This window comes from Bos javanicus, chromosome 22 (genome assembly GCF_032452875.1).
Source record: "Bos javanicus breed banteng chromosome 22, ARS-OSU_banteng_1.0, whole genome shotgun sequence".
Lineage (NCBI taxonomy): Eukaryota > Metazoa > Chordata > Mammalia > Artiodactyla > Bovidae > Bos > Bos javanicus.
The window spans coordinates 58,156,015-58,177,656 of NC_083889.1; the positions used below are offsets into that span (position 1 = coordinate 58,156,015).

At 54.5% G+C, this 21,642-nt stretch overlaps 1 protein-coding gene across 1 annotated transcript; it reads right to left on the minus strand.

Moving 5' to 3' along the window:
• Window positions 1-727: 727 nt before the first annotated feature.
• On the minus strand, window positions 728-21,579 carry TMEM43 (transmembrane protein 43). The gene is made up of 12 exons (XM_061397244.1): window positions 21,337-21,579; window positions 10,272-10,421; window positions 9,230-9,364; window positions 8,593-8,687; window positions 8,178-8,227; window positions 7,889-7,958; window positions 7,131-7,201; window positions 5,998-6,119; window positions 5,640-5,714; window positions 5,125-5,226; window positions 4,423-4,540; window positions 728-2,592 (listed from the first exon to the last, which is right to left on the minus strand). The coding sequence occupies exons 1-12, from the start codon at window positions 21,346-21,348 to the stop codon at window positions 2,390-2,392; spliced, it is 1,203 nt and encodes a 400-aa protein (XP_061253228.1). The 5' UTR covers window positions 21,349-21,579; the 3' UTR covers window positions 728-2,389.
• Between the last annotated feature and the right edge of the window lie 63 nt (window positions 21,580-21,642).

Consider the following 21,642-nt stretch of genomic DNA (forward strand, 5'->3'; position numbering starts at 1 on the left):
GCAGAGAGGCTCTTGTTGAGAAACACGGGGAGTTGCCATGGAAGCCACTAGCTGTGGCACTTTCTGAGTCAGAGCTTGGTCTCGCCCTCCTGCAGGTGAGCGCCCTGTTTTCTGGGAGTGGAGTCGAGCACTGCCCGCTTTCTGCAGGAATAACCTGTTCTTCAGGCAGACAGCAGGCAGCTCCTGGGGACACATTGTGGAAATGGAGCCTAACCTTGGGTTCTGAAAAGTTAGCACTCACCTGCCTCGAATCCTGTAATAAGGGGAAAAGACGTTCAAACTGCAGGATGGACGCTTGGCAACCAACCGTCTGCTGCTTCAGAACGGGCTTGTGGGCTTCCTCTCGCTCTGTGCCCACCAGCACCCGTGGGGTAGACACACCCCCCACGTCACAGGGGAGGAGGCTGAGGCTCAGGTCACCGTCATGGCAGGTGCCACACAGCTCATCTGCCAAGGCGGGGGACGCCTTCTGCGCTGGGTCCCGCTCACTCCCTCCCACCTCCTAGAACCATCTACAGACGGGTGCCAGGAGCCACACTCGGTCCACACAGAACAAAGGTTTTCAAGTGCTACAAATACCGAGGTGCCGTTTAAAAAAATTTAAACCAAGTTTAACTACTAAAAGCAATATATAAGTTGCAAAAATTCCTAGGTTCTAAATAAACTCTATGGCTGAATTCTTATGATAGAAATTTCAGAAAGAATGCAAAAAGGGGAATATGGCAAGTTCTATATCAAAAGATGTTTAGAAGTTTATTTTGAATTTTTATCAAAAATACAAAGGTAATACAAGTTTCATTATGATTTTCCAAATGCTCAAAATATTTATTAACATTCTTTTGTTCTTTAAGAACACTTGAAACTGGCAGTAACTTAAAATCTGTACTAGAAAAAAGTCACACAGATGTCAAGGACTTTGTATTTGGCCATCATTTTGTTGCTGTGCTTTCCAAACACACCTTTAGGAGTTGATAGAAGAAACCATTGATTTAACAAGCAATAGTGAACACTATTTCAGTCCTTAAACCCAGATAACTCATCCCTGGGGCTGGCTGTTTTGTACATGAAAAATCTCAATTTACACCACAAGTCCCCCAGGACACTGAGAGAGATTACTCACTCACTAAAGCAGCCACCCCAGCAAGGCATAGCAAGTTCCAAATAGTCAAAGGACGTACCATCTCTTAAGACATCGACGTTACCACACACTTTATCTTTCGAAGGGTGTGAAAGCCGTTAGGAAACTTAGAAACTGTGAACTAAGTGTGGGTGGATTTGAGTTAGGAATAAAGCTGTGGACACTGAACACATAAGGCCCCCAGGAGCAGCCACTTGGGGCCGGGTGCTAACGGCAAAGTGTGTGGTGAGCAGAGCTGGGCGAGAGCTTCCCGACACGCAGCCTCTGATGCCCGACTGTGGTCGAGCTGTGTGTGTGCGCAAGGGGGTCAACGTGAAGCAACACACTTGGGACAGCTGAATAACAAAATCATCTTCAAGAAAACAGTGCGTTTTGATGCCACAGAAGAAAGGAAATGCCTTTCAGACGCAGAGACACCCGTCTCGTCTCAGAGGGAAAACAAGCCTTCTGCTAACACTGGTTTCAAAGCACCTGAAGCTTTGAAAACCTTCCCAGGGACCCAGAATACGGATGGGTAACTTCCTCAACCAGGTAAGTCACAGCCCCACCGAACTTCCCATGCTCTGAACTGACTTCAACAGACAGAACACAGAGGGCTTTTGTGTAACAGTCTGAGATATGAATCATTCAGGAGGGGTTTTGTTTTTTAAGTCTTATTTGAAACATCCCCCACTTAACAACGCCCCAAACAATCCCCTTGTCAGGGAGTTTCATGCAGAGACAGGAAGCGATAAGAAACTAAGTAACCAGACCTTCGAAGATCCTGCGTACCAAAAGGGTTCTGCCAAACTGCAACATGTGTGGGAGGCCGGACAGACATCCACGGTCCTCATCCAGACTCCCGTGGCCTCTGAGCACCCAGCTGAGTCGCACAGAGTGGGTTTGGGGTGCCCAGGCCACCTTGTCCTGGACCCTGGTGTGGTGGTGGCTGTGGCGGGGCCTGGCACCGTCTCCGGTCTGAGTGTCACCACCTTTACAGACATCAGCTAAGAGACACGGGTGGCCACGCGGTGCCCAGAGAGGGAAAGGAGACAAGCAGGAAGGCGGAGGTCACGCTGCCAGACAGGAGCTGCCCCCTGCCAGCAAAGCTGCCCACCGCAAGAAGGGGCATGAAGGGCTAACTGACGGACACCAACCCGCTGCCTGTGTGCACGGCCGGGGCAGGGTGTGTGTGGAATCCGAGACCCAGGCAGCTCAGGGGAGGGCGGCCCGGGTCTGAGGTGCGGGGGTGTCTGCGGGCACTGCGCCCGCTCACTCCAGCTTCTTGGCCGGCACCCGAGTCCGAGCAATGATGATGGGCACCAGGGCCAGACCAGCGATCCCGAGCGCCCACAGGGGCCGATAGAAGAGCCAGCCGGCGGCCACGGTCAGCAAGGTCAGTGAGGTGGCCACGCAGAAGGCAAAGGCCTTCAGGCCGATGTTGACCAGGTCTCGGAAGACAGGGAACCAGTCCACTGTGGGGAGAGAGCGGCAGTCAGGGTTCCCAGGCCCCCGGCTCGGCTCCTCCCTCCCCCTGCCGGCAGCCCGCCTGTCTCTGGACCAGGTGTGGAGGGAGAGGCAGCAGCGGGACACATGCGGAAGAGCCCCACGCACGGCCATGGCTTGGCTCAGCCCAGCCCCGGTGTGCCCTGAGGCAGATGAGCGATGCTGGCGAGCACCGCTCTGCTACCCGACAAAGCAGCAGGGCTGAACCCCCGTGGGCCTGTTCGGCGCCCAGCCCTTCCTGGAGGAGCCTGTTGCTCACCCAAGCTGTGACCGGTCGCCTGTGTGCCAGCTCCAGGGAGGACCTGTGAGGGCTCAATGGACCGGAGGAGCCGCCCACCCGGAGACCCCCCCAGGCCGCCACCCGACGTGGGCTCCATCAGCCCTTCTGCAGTCGCCCTGCCCTTGCCTGTGGATCGCTGAGGCAGGCCTCCCGTGGCCCGCACGCACCGGGGGCCCGCACTCAGTTCCCAGGAGGCCGGGGTCTGCTGCCTGTGAGATGCAGGGGCCCGCAGGCCGCCTGGGGCCCATCTGGGTCCAGCCCCACGTGGGCCCGACAGCCCCCGCAACAAGCAGGGCTCGTGTGTGGGCGCTGGCTGGGGGACCACGAACCTCATCCAACCCTGCCCTCCTGTACACCGGTGCCGTTCCTAACCTCGGTTCACCCACAAGATCGCCGAGGCCTGGCAGTTAAGTTTACAGCCAGAAGGTGCCAGAACCACAATTTAAATCCAGGCTGTCTGAGTGCAGAGCCTCTGCTCTTGGCCACCACGCTCAGCCCGGAGGACTGGTACCCTGCCCGTCCTGCTGGCGGCATGGCCTCCAGGGCCCGCAGCCCATGGTCACGCAGCAGGCTCTCAGAAGGTGCTTGTCACAGGAACGGAGGGTGGGGCGGGGTGGACGGGAAGCTTCCCTCGTCCCTCCCCTGCACCGAGTCCCTCTGTGCGCTCACTCTGTCCTGACCCTAGAGGCTCAGCCTCTGGCGTGGAGTGAACCAGTCAGAGGGCAGCCCCCGAGACAGACCTGATGAGGGGGGACTGGGCCCCGAGAGGAAAGGGCCTAACCGAGGTCGTGGCCACGATGGGCCTAGTGACCATGCAGGTTGCGTTCCTGGGTGCGGTTCCGCCATCTGGGGAAAGCGGCCTCCCCCACCCCCACTGCTCCTCAGTCTTCCCGCCTATAAAATGGGCTGATTGTCTGGGGGCTGCAGCCAGACTCTCCCAGCTGGAAAGGCTAAGCGGAGGAGGGGTTTCTGGGAACCATAACCACCTGACTGGATGGGACTCAGCCCCCTGAGAAGCCCCATCCTCCTGCACAGCCCCCAGGCCCAGCACCAGTCACCCACCCTGGGGTTGGGTCCTGAGCCGAGCGCCTGGGCTCAAGCAGGCCAACCTGGGGCCATGAGCAGCCTGGCACAGCCTCCCCTGCGTTCCAGACCTGCTGCGGCTGTCTCAAGTCTAGTTCAGGGTTTGGGGGGTGGGGCGTGAAGGATGACGGCTCTTGAGTGTTTCCTATTTGCCAAGCTCTTCACTAAACTCAGCAAGTTAGGTGTGAGGAACCTGAGGCTAGGCAGGAAAGGAACCTGGAGCTCTCCCAGCCGGCCAACCCCCAAGCACGGCTCCACAGCTGTGGGTGAAGGGGTGAAGGCTGAGGGGATGCGCAGTGGGCAGGGCAGGGACACCGCAGCCTTGGGGGCCAGCGTCCACCCCCGGCTCACCCATCCCAAGGCCCTGAGGTCACAGCAGGGGCTGAGCACACCCAGTGGGTGGTGGGGGCCAAAGAGGCCCTGTCTGCCCACCTACCCAGCGTGTAGAGGATCCGCGTCATGAGGTTGAGACCCATGAACATGGCAGCCCAGCCAGCCGCCCTCAGGCCCCACGTCTTCAGCGAGTTGCTCTTCTGTTCCCGACGAAACACCTCCTGCCGGACAAGCAGGGAGGGGAGGTGGTCACAGCCCACCGAGGAGTCCCACGCCGCCCCGCCAGCAGGCGCTGGACTAGACGCCCCTCTCTGCGCCCTGTCCTCGGGGTGTGGGTGAGGGCTGACCCTGTTTCGGATGGGGGTGCAGGTCTCCCTGGGGGCGCCCACTCTCACTCACCTGGTCCTGCACAGCTCACCCTTCACCCCAGCTCACCCCCAGCTCGCCTCCCGCTCTGCACAGGGCCACTCGGCGTCCCGGCCCCAGCAAGGGGGGCCCGGGGCTGCGACAAGACTGACCCACCCGGCTCTTCACTTGGGACTCAGGAAAGATGTCGCTCGCCACCCACTGCTGAAGGAGGCTCCTGTTACCACGTCTGTTACCTCCGAGCATCTTGGGGGGTCCGGGGGATTCTCTGCTTTGCTCACTGCTCCCTCTCTCGGAGGGCAGCCGGGCCGCACACACAAGGACCCCTCACCCCTTCCATTGCCTTCTCCTGCCTCACGGCCCTGGCTCTGCCACCGTGGGGGCAGGCTGGTGACCAGAGCACTGAAGCGCAGCGCACAGGCGCACCGCGGCTGCTCACCTCTGCCGAGAAGTCCCCATGGTGCAGGAGAAGCAGGGTGTCCCCCGACTTGGTGGAGTAGGGGACCAGCTGGTCGCCCCGCTGCCGGGCAATCACGGTGACCTGGTCAGAGAACTCTGGCTCAGAGCTGCGGGGCCAGCACCCTCCTTGCTGTGCGCCAAGGCAGTGGGGAGCCCCAGGCCGCCCCAGCCCCTGCCGCCACGTGGGCCTGGGGGAGGCGCTCCTGCTGGCCTGCTCTCTTCACAGCCCTGGGGAGGACCCAGGGGCGGGGCTGGGGTGACAGGGTCTGGAGCACAGGACAGAGCATTTACAGGGCAGAAGTCAGTGGTCGGGGAAAGCGCCTGCACAGGGCTGGAAGAACCTCTTCAAGCACCACGCTGAGACCCTCGCCACTCCCCCGCCTGGGGCCCATGGAAATGCACACACACGAGGGGGAGGGGTATGCCCTAAGCATGCACTTGGGCCCGGGTCTGCACCCAGGAAGGCCCCCGTTGTCTGCCTGGGGAGCCGCTTACCACATGAGCTGGGCCCAGGTCGGGGTCGTCGCTGCTCAGGCCCGCGTAGGAGAAGGAGACACGCAGATCTCCAACCTGGGGTGGAAGAGAGGCGAGTGAGGGAGGTGGGAGTCCAAGCTGGGGCCCAGGGCGCCCACCTGCCCACGAGGGGGTCACATCACCCCCACCTGCACCCAGGCAGCCCCAGTGTGCAGACAGCCCCTCCCTCCACCCTCGCCAGCGCCGGCCGGCCGAGTGCAGCCGTGAGTCATGGAACCCGATGGGAGCTGAAGCGCGGCTCGGACTCTCCCGCACTGTGAAGGGGCGGGACTCAGGGGCCCCGACCTCTGCCATCGGAGCGCCCAAACCCACTGGGTACCTCGGGGTACTTGGGGTTTTCACTGTGGTAGAAATAGTCCCCCCGGCGAATGATGTCCACATGCGGGTCCTCCAGCTTAGACAGGCTCAGCGTCTTGAAGTTGTCCACTTTATCGATGAGCCCTGAGAGGCCAGTGGTTAGAAACAGTGTGTCCACTGCAGCCCCGTCTGCAAACCCGCAGCCTGATGGCCTTCCCAGCCAGCCCCACAAGCCCGGCTGCGCGGCCACCTGCCGGCTCGTCCCCCCGGGGCCTCTGCATGCCCGCTCTCCCACCTGGAGTCCCTGCTCCAACTCCGTCCGTCCACAGGACCAGCCCCTTCAGCCTCCAGCACCTCCAGGAAGCCAACCCCGTCAGGCGGTGACCACAGCCCCGGGAGGGCCTCAGCCCTGTGGCCACTGCTCCCCAGGTCCCGTCACCTGCGTCCCAGCCTGGCTCCCTGCTGCCCTGCAGCATGAGGCCAGGCTGCCTGACATGGCTGGCAGCGACTGGGGGCCAGAGCACACCACCGACAGGCCAGGCCCTGCTCACGCGGTCTCTGCCCTGCCCCTCGACGCATTGGCCCCAGGGGTCCTCTCTCCCTCGTCAGGCGGGCCCCAGGAGTGTCGGTGGCAGTCTCACAGCCACACTGACCCCTGCAAGCCCCTCTCTGTGGGAGGCCCTCCGGGGTCTGGCCCGGGGGCAGCCCCAGGAGTGTCGGTGGCAGTCTCACAGCCACACTGACCCCTGCAAGCTCCTCTCTGTGGGAGGCCCTCCGGGGTCTGGCTCAGGGCCGGGGGCCCGTGGGGCTCAGGAGTGGAGGCGGGGCCTTGTGTGTGCTGCCCTCCAGGGCTGCCTGAGGAGGGGCTCTCAGCCCCGCCTGCTCAGCCCGGCAAGGACCCACACCTGGCAGCTGCTCCCTGAACAGGTTTCGGGGGGTTCCACACAGACCCCCCTTCCTGGGGACAGACCTGCCCTTTGGCCCCAGCCCAAAAGTATGACGCTGGAGAAGTGCTGGCCGACCCCTGCCCAGGGCAGCGGGAGACCCCTTTAACCACCCAAGGAATGAGTGCAGGGCCCCGGCTCCTAGGAGGTGACCGGGTGGAAGTGCAGGGTTCTGGGTCCACGGTGGCTCATCTAATGGCCCTAGACTTACCCGCCGAGAGGAAAAACCTGCCAATCTGGACGAAGGGGGCTGTTGCGGTGAACGACTCCACGGCCATCGCGCTGGGGAGACAGGGGGAGCTGTTGGCGATGTGGGGTGCCAGGGGAGCTGCCTGGGTCCCCGGGGAGGTGCTGGGCAGGGTCTGCACCCAGGGGGCTCCTGCCAGCCCAGCCCAGCCCGGCCCCGCAGTCCTGTCTTTCCCCGACCCCATCCCCTGCCGAGGAAGGGCAGCTTCCGCTGGCTTCCCGTCGCCCAGAGCTTCTTACGATCTTGCCTGGACCCCTGCCAGCCTGTCCCACCCTGCCCCCCAGCCGTCAGACGGCCCTGCCATGGACTTCACACCCTCCCCTCCAGACCCTTCCCGCCAGCATCCAAGCTTCACTGGGAACGTTCAAGGCCCTTCCTGGCCTTGCCCAGCTCGTCACAGCACACAGACCACACGGGGCCTGTCCAGTGTCACGCCCGTCTCAACACCCTGACCCCTGCCCCTGAGCTAACTGTCCTCAGCCAGACCCCTGAACGAGGGTGTCAAATGCAGCCGCTCCTGAAAGCCCTGGGGACGGTCTCCCCACACCCACCACTGACCACCCCTAGGGCCAGGGGCGTCAGGCCCCGCCTCTGCTCACAGTGCCGGAGCGGGCCTCCGAACCCTAGCCCACGTTTCATCAGCCCGCGAGACAGAAGTAACTCAGCCCCATGACTCAGATGAGGACGCTGAGGCTGGGAACCTGCCAGGGGCTGGTTCTCACCTGGGGTTTTTGTGGCCAATCTCTCGGTCAAAGTTTCTGCTGTTGACGATCTCCGACCTCCATTCTGTGTCTGTTTTGAGCAAAGAGAACATGCGGAAACCACGGTAAGCCTCAGGTTTGAGGCCCGCCGGCCCCACGTCCTCTCATCCAAGCCCGGGACCACCTGGCAGCTCCTGGAGCCTCACTGGATAGACAGGGGAGCAGGGCTCCGAGGACCAGCATGCGGGGAGCCTGATGCTGGCTAAGGAAAGACACAGGCTGCGGGGAGCAGGGAGGGCCCGTGACTCACTGTAGGAGTACTTCCTCTCCGTCTTCACCTGCCCGTCCTCCGTGTACTCCCTGCGGGGAAAACACAGGCGCCCGAGTCAGCCCGCCACCCCCGAGGCAGCCCCAGCTCTGGGCGTATCCAGCCTGAAGCAGCCTCGGGGCTCCCAGGCCAGACTCCCCACACGGCGCAGGCTTGGTCCACACCAGCCCAGACACACGGCGATCCCTGGGAGCTAGCCCAGCCACTTTCTTCCCCCAGGCACTCCGCAGGAGACCCCTGCCGCCTCCAATCGAGACCATGGGCCAGTCTCTGGGGGACAATCTGACGTTCCTCCGAAAGGAAGACGTCCCACGGTAGCCTTCAGCAGTGCCGCAGTGAAGGCCGGCTGCGCATCCCCCTAACCCCGTGCCTCCCGCAGCCCCAGCCGGCCCCTCACCTGGACTCCTCGGTCTCCACCCACTGATACATCTCCACGTGCCGCCGCAGCTTCACGGCCGGGAGGTGGACCCCGTAGTTAGGATCAGACAGGAGCTTCACAGAGGAACAGACCAGGAAGACAAAGGACAAGAACGCTCAGCTCAGGGAGGCCAGGCTGGGGAGAGACAGGCCCAGAGGGCAGGCCAGCCCGGAGAACTCTGCGCTGCTCGTGGGGCGCCAAGCGGAGCCACCGCCCCAAGAGCTGAGCCTGTGACCCAAGCTGCACGCATGGCTCAGGGTGCGAGCCCGGGGTTGCAGGGCCGGGCAGCGTGAAGGGTCTTCAGACAGGAGACGCTGCCCCAGGCACGCAGGCCCATCATCACTGTTAAAGCGCCTCTGTGTGAGGCTCTGGCCAAGGGCCATCGTGCCAGGACGGGAGACCCTGAATCTGGGCTGATCTGCAGAGCTCACTCGGGTTGTTACAAGGTTTCTCCCCATTTGACAGAGGAAGACTCTGAGACTCTGGAGAGACGGGTCCACAGCCACCGAGTGGTGTAGCGCGACTTACACCAGGAGTCTGTTTCTGAGGCCCAGGCCTCCAGACGACACCCACAAGGTGCCCGAGCCCCCACGGTCAGTGGGTGCCACCAGCCTACCTTGGACGTCCGCAGGGCCCCGATGACATGCACCAGCCTCCCCTCGTTCTCTGGAGCCACAGTGTGGATGCTGCTGGGAGACACCACCAGCGACAGCCCCTCTGCCAGCGAGGTCGCCGTCTTCAACGCGCGGCCCTGTGCACGCCGGAGAGAGAGGATTTCAGCTGCTGGACGCCTGCTGCCCGGGGCAAGGAGAACCCAGGACGCCCGCTCTCCAGGCCTCCCCGCACCCACGCAGCACCAGCTGCGCCAGGAAGAACGGCGGCTGCCTCTGCCCTGCACCCCTCCATCCATGTGCTTCACTAGGGCTGATGGCACAGCTGTTCAATGTGACCCAGGCCTCACCAACCACATCCTGTGTTCACTGGCCCCACAGAGTGGTTCAGAGAGGACTGAGGACACTCAGAAGTCTCCCTGGGCCTTTGGCTAAACTGACTTAGAAACAGAGACGCGTCCTCTTTTCTCTGGGGTTGCTAAGCTGCTGGGATGTGACACAGGAGTTGCCGGGCCACCTTTGCCACCACAGGGGAAGAGCCCGCTGAACAACACAAAAATGGGCAACAGACGGAGAAACGGAGGCTCCTAGGGGCCCAGCATGAATGCCTGGATCCAGACACGCCTGCGGCTGAGACTGTCCCCGTTTCAGAGTTTAAACAGCTCAGTTGGTAAAGAATCCGCCTGTAAAGCAGGAGACCCTGGTTCAATTCCCAGGTTGGGAAGATCTGCTTGAGAAGGGATAGGCTCCCCACTCCAGTATTCTGGCCAGGAGAATTCCACGGACTGTACAGTCCACGGGGCTGCAAAGAGTCAAACACGACTGAGCGACTTCACTTTTCACCTTTTCTTTCACCCCATTTCAGGTACGTGAATTGATCTATTTCCCCTCCTGCCTCTGTTCGTCGTGAAGTGGAGCCCAACACAATGAATTGACTGATTCAACCCTCATCCCCATAAAATCTTGACCCTTATTACCATATCCAGCCTCTGCACTGAGATGCTGCAGGGACCCTCACTCTGCACAGAGGGACCCCGAACATCATACCTCATTGGTGAAGATTAAGTAGAAGGAGACCAGGAAGGTCATGAGCCCCACAAACATTCCACCCGAGGTCTCGCTCAGCCGCTCCAAGAAGCCCGGCTGGGACTTGTTTGTGATTCTGACGTGATCTTTCTTGTTACTCGTACTGGAATACTGAAAAACACAAAAAGGAAACTGGTTTTCAAAAAACAAACTGCATTTACACTCAGTCAAATGCACAGACTGAGTGTTCAGTTTTGACAAGTGCAGAGCCGTGTTCGTCAACACACAAAATACGTCTCTCGCCTGAAAGCTCCCTGTGCCCCCTCCCTGCCAGTACCCCGTCTCCCCACCGCCCAGAGGTAACAGCGATCTGAATCTGTATCACTGTGATTTAGTCCTGCCTCTTCCCGAACGTGGTACGAATGGATCGTGACACAGCATGAGCTGCTTCTGTCCAGATTCCCGGACTTGGCCTAACGCTTGAGGCCACCTGTGTCATGGCATCAGGAGTCCGCTCCTTCTTGTGGCCGAGTAGAATTCCACATCTGTCCATTTACTCACCAGTCGATGGATACCTTGGATACTTCAGGTTCCTAGCGATTATGAGCAATGCTTCTGTGAACACTCATTTACAAGCTGGTGACACGTAATTTCTACCTGAGGGCAGGACATGAAAATCTGAACAGAAAACTCTGTGCCGTGTGGGTCTCCCCGCTCCCTAACACGCAGTCTGCATCTGCATCAAAGACGGGGGCGCCTGCTCAACCATAAGGACCTTCTCCCCTTTCTTCTGACATCTGCAGTGAAACTTCTTAAAAGAGCAGCGTTCTTTCGCAGCTCTGCGAGGGGCCACGGTGACTGACCGCTCGCTTTGTACGCATGCCTCCCTGGCCTCTGTGTCCCTGGTGAACCGTGTGTAAACCATCAGTGTACCCCTTTCGTGTGTGACCCTGTCCCAGCAATGCGCACAACTGTGTCTTCACCTTCCAGCAGGTGAGAGTTCTCAGAGCTTCTGGGAGGCTGTGTCCAGGGTTACAATCCTGTTTGGCTCAAATAAAATGCCTTTTTCTTCTTGATTTGATTAACTAAATTTTCATCCACTTTTGACTGGCGTAGTTGGGGGGCTGTCAGACGCATCCACCAGAGGACACTTGGAGTCCACCCCAAACTGGGGCCTGGTACCAGCACGGGCCCCTGGGGCACCACCAGCTTCTCTGTGTTCCTTCGGTGCTTTCGAGAGTTCTCCTGAGTTCTCTTGACACCTGGACATCATCGCTTTAAATCCCACTCTGAGTTTTACTCAAGCTGTTCCTCTTGGGACTTGGAGTCTTAAAAGGGTTACTGGACTGTCTCCTAGGCAGAGACCTGGGATGTGCTTTGGAGTGAACGGGGCTCTCTGGTCTTTCTTAACAGACTGACTTAAATTGGAAAGACTGTTGTATATATGGTGTGAACAAACCGCTGGTGGAATGAGAGATTGAGCCTGCGCAGCTCCACAGTTAAGGGACACTTGCTCCTCAGCCAGGAGCAGCTCCCAGGCAGCGGAGGACCCAGCAGAAGTGCCTGAGCATCCGTCCCTGAGACGTGCAGCGGCCCCACAGGGCCCGCTACAGCCACTAAGTCAGTTCTGCTCGCTGGGCAGCGGTGGCGGCTGGCCACCCGGCACTCTCAGCCCCTGCAGCACGCTCACCTGCTGGAGGGAGAAGCCGAGACACAGGAGAGCCAAGCCCACCCCAGGGGAACATTCCATCACAGGGCCCTCAGAAAGTTGTCGAGATCCTATCTGAACTGGGCTGCCAAAGTAATAACGGGAAACCATCCCTCCAAGGCCGAAAGGCCTCCTGGCTGGCTTCATGACAAAACCAATGCCTGCAAACACATGACTCTTGAATGGCCAGGAGGGAGCTTCTTAGATGTTCCAACACCGTAGAGAAAGCTGGCTTGGTAAAACATCTGTTCCAAATTCAGACCTTGAGGGAACAGAAGCATTCCTAGGAGAAAGCCTGAAGTTATAATCCTTAGCATGTTCCTGAAATGTGAACACAGCCCACACTGCCTTGAGTCTACAGTCTTGGCTTAGCATGCCAGGCCTCTCTGTCCTTCAGCATCTCCTGGAGTTTGCCCAAGTTCATCTCCATTGAGTCGGTGATGCCATCTAGACATCTCATTCTCTATCACCCCCTTCTCCTCCCGCCTTCAATCTTTCCCAGCATCAGGGTCTTTTCCAGTGAGTCAGTTCTTCACATCAGGTGGCCAAAGTACTGGAGTTTCCGTTTCAACATCAGTCCTTCCAGTGAGTATTCAGGGTTGATTTCCTTTCGGATTGACTGGTTTGATCTCCTTGCTGTCCAAGGGACTCTCAAAGAGTTTTCTCCAGCACCACATTCCAAAGGCATCAATTCTTCGGCATTCTGCCTTCTTTATGGTCCAACTCTCATATCTGTACATAACTACTAGAAAGACCATAGCTTTGACTAGATGGACCTTTGTCAGCAAAGTGACGTCTTCGCTTTTTAAAACACTGTCTAGGTTTGTCACAGCTTTCCTTCCAAGAAGAAATTGTCTTCTAGTTTCATGCTGCAGTCACCATCCACAGTGATTTTAGAGCCCAAGAAGAGGAAATCTGTCACGGCTTCCACCTTTCCTACCCTCTATTTGCCATGAAGTGATGGGACAGATGCCATGATCTTAGTTTCTTTAATACTGAGCTTTCAGTCAGTTTAGTTGCTCAGTCGTGTCAGACTCTTTGCAACCCCGTGAACCGCAGCACGCCAGGCCTTCCTGCCTATCACCAACTCCCGGAGTTTACTCAAACTCATGTCCATTGAGTCGGTGATGCCATCCAGCCATCTCATCCTCTGTCGTCCCCTTCTCCTCCTGCCTTCAATCTTTCCCAGCACCAGGGTCTTTTACAATGAGTCAGTTCTTCGCATTAGGTGGCCAAAGTATTAAGCCAGCTTTTTCACTCTCCTCTTTCACCCTCATCAAAAGGCTCTTTCGTTCCTCTTTGCTTTCTGCCATTAGAGTGGTATCATCTGTGTATCTGAGGTTGTTGATACTTCTCCTGGCAATCTTGATTCCGGCTTGTAACTCATCCAGCCCTCATCCAGTACACCACACGGCATTTCGTGTGGTGTACTCTGTGCCTAAGTTAAATAGGCATGGTACCAGTAAACAGCCTTGTCATACTCCTTTCTCAATTTTGAAGCAGTCAGCTGTTCCATATAAGGTTCTAACTGTTGCTTCTTGAGCTGCGTACAAGTTTCTCAACAGACGAGTAAGCTGGCCTGTTATTCCCATTTTTTTCCAGAGTTTGTCACAGTTTGTTATGATCCACACAGTCAAAGGCTTTAATGTAGTCAATGAAACAGAAGTCGGTGTTTTTCTGGAATTCCCTTGCTTTCTCTATGATCCAATGAATGTTGGCAATTTGATCTCTGGTTCTTCTGCCTTTTCTAAGCTGGTACATCTGGAAGTTCTCAATTCAAGTCCTGCTGAGGCCTGGCTCAGAGGATTCTGAGCACACGCTTACTAGCGTGGGGAGTGAGCGCTGAGCACACGCTTACTAGCGTGGGGAGTGAGCGCGACCATCCGACAGTTTGAGCATTCTCTAGCACTTTTCTTCTCGGGGACTGGGACGAAGATCGACCTTTTTTCTTCTTTCCAGTTTTAGAGTCTACTTGGCTTAATTAGTAGACTCAAAAGAAAAAAAGGGGGTGTGTATGTGTGTGTGAAAACAGATCTTTGTAAAACTCAAGCAGAACAGCTATTTCTGTGTGTATCTGGATATATGTATGTCTGTATACACAAGTATGATCCCTCTCTAACTTCAGAGGTTACTATCAACGTTAATGTAAAAGAGTTCTACTTAATTAATTTAAAAGTAAATGTTTACAAATCAAATATTTTACTTAAACTAGCCCAAACTGTCAAAGGGTCACATAATCTAGGATTAATCTTTAATGGAAGAAAACAAGTTAAAATTGATGGTCTAATTAATACAGACATGGATTTACACTCATCATTAAGTGTAATATTTTCGCTGTACCCAGGTTTCCTGAAAGTTAACATGCTCATGTTATTGTGATTATAAAATGTGTCAACAAGAAAATTAACTTGGTATGGTAATATTTTCATAAATAATGAATAAGTTTTGGGGTGAATTCTTTTAAGAATAATTTTGTTTTAGGATATATGTACCCAAAAACAGGGCTTCCCTGGTAGCTCAGTTGGTAAAGAATCCACCTGCAATACAGGAGACCCTGGTTTGATTCCTGAGTTGGGAAGATCCCCTGGAGAAGGGAAAGGCTACTCACTCCAGTATTCTGGCCTGGAGAATTCCATGGAACGTATAGTCCATGGGGTCGCAGAGTCAGACACAACCAAGTGACTTTCACTTTCACATGTAAAAACAGTTTCTCCCAGTTTGGGGGGATTTGAAATTTTAGAGTTCTGCTGCTGCTACTGCTGCTAAGTCGCGTCAGTCGTGTCCGCTCTGTGGAACCCCACAGACAGCAGCCCACCAGGCTCCGCCGTCCCTGGGATTCTCCAGGCAAGAACACTGGAGTGGGTTGCCATTTCCTTCTCCAATGCATGAAAGTGAAAAGTGAAAGTGAAGTCGCTCAGTCACGTCTGACTCTTCACGACCCCATGGACTATAGCCTACCAGGCTCCTCCATCCATGGGATTTTCCAGGCAAGAGTACTGGAGTGGGGTGCCCAAATGATGGAATTCACTGAATGTCTAGATTGTTTTCTTAATAAGAAAATACTGAAAGACTAACTGCTAAATAAGTCTTTAATTACTTACTTTTATGGCAACCCACTCCAGTGTTCTTGCCTGGAAAATCCCATGGACAGAGGAGACTGGCGGGCTACAGCCCATGGGGTAGCAGAGTCAGACATGACTGAGCAACACACACACAGAGACTAAATGTGTTTGAGACTATTAATAAATATAATCTGAGCTTCATTCAAAGACTGAACTATAAAGTAACATATATTTTAAAAACGGAACCCTTAAAAAAGTTTTTGTACATGGCCAGGACTTACTAAGATCAGATTAAATTTAATTAAACGAATGAATTTTAATAATAAAGGTAAAATGGTAAAAACCAACTTTTTTATCTGTGAAGAGGACAAAGCATTCTTGAAACACTGATCTGGTTTTGGTAAAGATTAGAGAGTTTCTTTACCTCTAACTTATCTGATATAGCTCTCTATCATTTACTTTTGAAATCTTTTTATTATCCCTTTGGTTGAAGCGAATAAATAGTTTCACAGTGACTTATGATCCTACTTAGTCAAACATTTAAAACCTTTTCATATCTTTCACAAACTTCCTCAAATCAAATTTTTTTTTTAATTTTTAAACTTTACAATATTGTATTAGTTTTGCCAAATATCAAAATGAATCCTCCACAGGTATACCTGTGTTCCCCATCCTGAACCCTCCTCCCTCCTCCCTCCCCATACCCTCCCTCTGGGTCATCCCAGTGCACCAGCCCCAAGCTTCCAGTATCATGCATCAAACCTGGACTGGCAACTCGTTTCATACATGATATTATACATGTTTCAATGATATTCTCCCAAATCTCCCCACCCTCTCCCTCTCCCACAGAGTCCATAAGACTGATCTATACATCGGTGTCTCTTTTGCTATCTCGTACACAGGGTTATTGTTACCATCTTTCTAAATTCCATATATATGTCTTAGTATACTGTATTGGTGTTTTTCTTTCTGGCTTACTTCACTCTGTATAATAGGTTTCAGTTTCATCCATCTCATTAGAACTGATTCAAATGTATTCTTTTTAATGGCTGAGTAATACTCCATTGTGTATATGTACCACAGCTTTCTTATCCATTCATCTGCTGATGGACATCTAGGTTGCTTCCATGTCCTGGCTATTATAAACAGTGCTGCGATGAACATTGGGGTACACGTGTCTCTTTCCCTTCTGGTTTCCTCAGTGTGTATGCCCAGCAGTGGGATTGCTGGATCATAAGGCAGTTCTATTTCCAGTTTTTTAAGGAATCTCCACACTGTTCTCCATAGTGGCTGTACTAGTTTGCATTCCCACCAACAGTGTAAGAGAGTTCCCTTTTCTCCACACTCTCTCCAGCATTTATTGCTTGTAGACTTTTGGATCGCAGCCATTCTGACTGGCGTGAAATGGTACCTCATAGTGGTTTTGATTCGCATTTCTCTGATAATGAGTGATGTTGAGCATCTTTTCATGTGTTTGTTAGCCATCTGTATGTCTTCTTAGAGAAATGTCTATTTAGTTCTTTGGCCCATTTTTTGATTGGGTCATTTATTTTTCTGGAGTTGAGCTGTAGGAGTTGCTTGTATATTTTTGAGATTAGTCGTTTGTCCGTTGCTTCATTTGCTATTATTTTCTCCCATTCTGAAGGCTGCCTTTTCACCTTGCTAATAGTTTCCTTTGTTGTGCAGAAGCTTTTAAGTTTAATTAGGTCCCATTTGTTTATTTTTGCTTTTATTTCCAATATTCTGGGAGGTGGGTCATAGAGGATCCTGCTGTGATGTATGTCGGAGAGTGTTTTGCCTATGTTCTCCTCTAGGAGTTTTATAGTTTCTGGTCTTACGTTGAGATCTTTAATCCATTTTGAGTTTATTTTTGTGTATGGTGTTAGAAAGTGTTCTAGTTTCATTCTTTTACAAGTGGTTGACCAGTTTTCCCAGCACCACTTGTTAAAGAGATTGTCTTTAATCCATTGTATATTCTTGCCTCCTTTGTCAAAGAAAAGGTGTCCATATGTGCGTGGATTTATCTCTGGGCTTTCTATTTTGTTCCATTGATCAATATTTCTGTCTTTGTGCCAGTACCATACTGTCTTGATAACTGTGGCTTTGTAATAGAGCCTGAAGTCAGGTAGGTTGATTCCTCCAGTTCCCTTCTTCTTTCTCAAGATGGCTTTGGCTATTCGAGGTTTTTTGTATTTCCATACAAATTGTGAAATTATTTGTTTTATCAAATCAAATTCTTAATGAAGCTCTTTTGACCTCCAGCTAACTCTGGGATGCTTCAGAAAGCCCCTGAACATCTCAAAGAGAAATATTAAGCTAATTGGGCTCATTTGGTATGTTACATTACATGGGAAACACTGAGTAATGATAAATTCTTAGGTCATATTGTGTGGATAAATATATTAATATAAACATTCTAGAACTTGTAGGAAGTTCCTAAAATTTGAAATCTTCTGGTATGTGTCAGTCATGATTCTGGCTACTCTCTTAAAATGTTGTATGCTACCTAAATAGCCAGTTTCCTTGACAACTGTACTGTAATCAGATCTTTAACCAAGATTTTAAGTCTTCTGTCATTTATACACAGTTATGTCTATACATAACTGATGCTTTTACAAAACTGTTTCATGACTTGCTTTAGGCTCTCAAACTAGACTCGGCAGCCAAGGGACTCCCTCCTGTACAAGGGCCATTTCGGCCACAGCTCTCCTGGAAGGCCCCGAGGAACGCGCTCCCCTCTCGGTTCGTGGCCGCACTCAGCTGAGTTTCTTTCGCACTCTCACCACCCGCAGTGCCGCTCGGTGAGCTGCCCAGCTTCCCGTGAGGGTCACTGCCTGGTGCCACCTGGGTTCCACGGAATAACCCTGCCCTGCAGCTCTGCTGCCTGTGCCACAGTTAGAAAACAGCCACGACTGCATTTTGTGAACCGGTTAGATCACCTTCTTGTTCCCAGGAAGCCCGTATCGATAATGCTGATCTCTAATTTAATTTACAGCTGGTCCTACTTAAGGGAGGAGCAGGGACGTTACCAAGATAGATATGCAGTAACGCCCACAGTGGGCATCATTAAAAGCTTTTATTTACGGGGAACAAAGCACAAGCTGAATGAATTGCCTTAACTCTAGCGAACGACCCCGGTGACACATATTCACACTGACAGTCGCTGTGCCTGTGGAGTGACACCCCACTCTGGAATGCTATGGAAACAGTGAGGTATTTAACCTCTTCAGGACAACCTAATAAAAAAAAAAAAAAAAAAAAAAACGGAAGAGTCATCGTTCTACAACTGCCAAAACAGTTCACTGCTGACAACACTGGGCGTTCTAAGGTCAAGGCCATGGAAGCTAAAGGCATCGGCGCGCTGAGGCGGGGTTAAACCCCCATGCTGTCCACCCTCCAGAACGTCCGCGGCTCTCAGGGAACGCTCCTAACCCAGCGCAAGTGTTCCTTCCACAGGCTCAAGACACTGACAGACACGGCCCTGAAAAGGGGAATTTTGACCCCGCCACCCAAATCCGGTTTAGACCTGATTTAAAAAACAAACAGCACACAACGCTCACACCTGGAGCACAGCTGCCGTCACCCCAGCAAGTATCTCCTTTAACTCTGTGCACCCGAGAAAATGGGTCATGGGGAAAACAGTATTTTTGGAAACTTTCCCCTGTGGTGGCTCAAGGGACACATTACATTATTGTCAGGGTCTTATTGAGACACTTAAAAAAACAAAGTTGGTAATAAGTTTTTTTTTACAGCTTCCAGAAAACCCTACAGATCACGGATTATAACAGAAATTTTGTCTATTGAAAAGGACATCAAATAAATGATTCTTTGCAACCACGACAGACAGCAAGTGCTTTATCCGTTGTTAACTTACCTCTGCTCAGCCAAATTGAACATTAATTCATGGATTCAAGTCTCTCATTTTGAAAAGGCACCTCGACTTCGACCCCTGTTTCTATACCCAGTTTCCTCTAACACAAACATCACCGATGGTCTTGACTTTCCAGGCCATTTGGAAACGTCAGTGGAGCAGTTTGCTGCAGGCAGATAGGTGACCACCAGCCATTATGATGATGGCAATGGCAAGCACTCCAGTCTATCAGACGCCAGTTCTGCACAAGCCCGAGGAGGTGGGCACCATCACGACCGCACGTCACAGGTGGGAAAACAGGGGTCAGCCGTTACAGCACCAGTCCACACCACACAGCCTCTAAGAGGCGGACTCGGGACTCCTGTCTGGGCAACTGGGGGCCACTCTCTGCCACTCTACTCCGGACTGCCTTCCTCACGCCTGGGACCGCAACAGGAGCTGAACACTGGGAGCCCGAGGTAGGCACGCAGCACGGAAAAGAAGCCAGTCCCCAACTTGGGCCCTGGAAGGCCTGGCTTCCTCCTGGGCCTCCCCTCAGCCACCCCTAACAGCCAACATCAAGAGAAGCGGCTCAAAGATGGCCTTGAAGAGAAGAAAGAAGGTGATCCTCAGGCTGGCATGACACACTCGGTCCACATTCTAGACCAAATTCCCAGTAAACAAGGACAGGGAAGATTTCCTCCCTGCCCGCTCCCCTACTCCAGGCTTAGAAGCAATGAGCAGTGTGTGGCGGGATAGGGGCTGACCTACCAGGATTTTCAGGTCCTGAAAATCACTTCCTGTGCAACCCAGAGTCAGCTGCTCTACCCCTCTGATCCTGTTTACTCATTTATGAAGCACAGATGTCAACAGTAACCCCATTACTCGATGGAGTTTACGGTGATTAAGAGCCCTGTGTCCTTCCTGCCCCGGCCCACCATCTTCTGATCTTTCTTTGGCACCGGGCCTCCCAGTCCCTGTAAACGCGCACCCACTACAGGGTGAGTCAACGAAGGTTTGGTGGCAGAGGATACCCAAATTCATCTACACTCTTTGGCAAAGATCAGGACCCTACGTATCCAAGATTCTCTGCCCATCAGGACTGAAGATAAACTGTTTTTTAATGTAATTAAGGACCTATGGTGCACCAGGCACTGTGCTAAAAGCAGAGTCTTCCTTAAACTTCACAGTAACTGGGCCCATGAGGAAACAAAAATCCCAAGAAATTAAGGTCACATAGCTACTGAGAAAGAATCTGGATCTTTCCCCAGGTGGGCCTGACTCCAAAGCCTGCCACACCTTCCCATGACCCGCCAAGCTGGCTGTGGGGCCCTGGGCAAGCGCGTCCCCCTGCTGGGAAGTCCCCATCTGTAAGGTATCGTGGTGGTGGTCTGGGGCACACCTGTCTCCTGACACAGCCCAGGCCTCCCCCGGCAGACCCTGCATCTGGGGGACCACCTCTAGGTGCACCACTTAAGGCTTCTCAGCCTCCCAAACAACTCTAAACCAGGCAAGGTGTACTGGGGCCGTGGGTGACGAAAGCCCTGGCTTCTCAGGGGGTGTGGGAAGCAGAGAGGACGCTTAGGGACAGAGGAGGAGCCTGGAAGGGTGTAACAGAGCAGCGGAGAGTGGCTAGGACACTCAACCAAAGCAAGAGGGAGGGAGTGCCCAGGCTGGCAGGGCTCCGAGCTGGCTCCAGACACTTTCACAGAGGAGCAGAGCCTGAGTCACCAGCTCCTTCTTCGCCCAACACCCTGGTGGGAGGTGCCCCTCGGTTTGTTGAATGAATGTTTGGCTTAAATAGAAAGGTTCCTGAGAAAGGCTGGCTGCTGGCAGTAGGCCAGCAGCCTTTCCAGGGGCACCACATTCAGCGAGGGGCTCTGCAACTAAACCCCTGCTAGGAGGACGAGCGCCCGGCCGTAGGGAAATGCCCCCCTCTGCCCGCCACCCTGAAGTCTCTGCTCCCCACCTGGCCTGCGCTCCTGTATCATAACAGCCCCGGTCTTACATATCCCTCTGGGCACGGAGCTCACCGCCCGCCCCGTAACAGCACGTCGCTGGACAGCTCCACCCAGGCGGATCGGCTTCCCCACCGCCCCCGTGGACTGGCCACCTCTCTGCGGCCCCGTCCGGCCCTCCAAGTCCGCACATGTGACAACCCCGAAGGTCCAGGAGGGAACCGGGAACGAAGGGAAGGGCTGCGGGGAGGGGCCCCGCGCCAGAGGACCCCGAGGCGGAGCCACGGACCAGAGGCCCGGTCCCCAACACCGCGGGACCCAAGGAGTCGGCCCGCGCTGAGCAAGACAGACGGCACAGCTGCCGGAAGGCGCGGACACGGGCGTGAGAGTGAGGCCGGCGGGCTGGACGGAGGGGACCACCGGGCAGGGGGCCGCGACACGCCCGCGGGAAGAGGGGGCCGGAGGACCGGGAGGCCTGGGTGTGGCCGGCGGACCAGGAGACACTCACGTTCGCGGCCATGGTGGGGCCCGGTCGCCGCCCGCCTCGCTGGGCTCAACGTGGAGTAGGGTTTACGCCAGCAGCACTGAGTCCGCGACCTCTCGCCCGCCGAAGAGCAGCAGACAGCGGCACAAGCCCAGAGCCCGGGACACGCCACAGAGCTACCGTCCAGAAAGCCCAGGCTTTTTTGGCTCCCGCTCGCCGTGCCGCACTGCCTCCTGGGAAACGTAGTCCTTTCGGGTGCTTTGCGAAAGTTGCAACCCACTGACTCCTCACTGACGAGCCCGCGCACTGCAAGCTATTCTGGGAAATGTA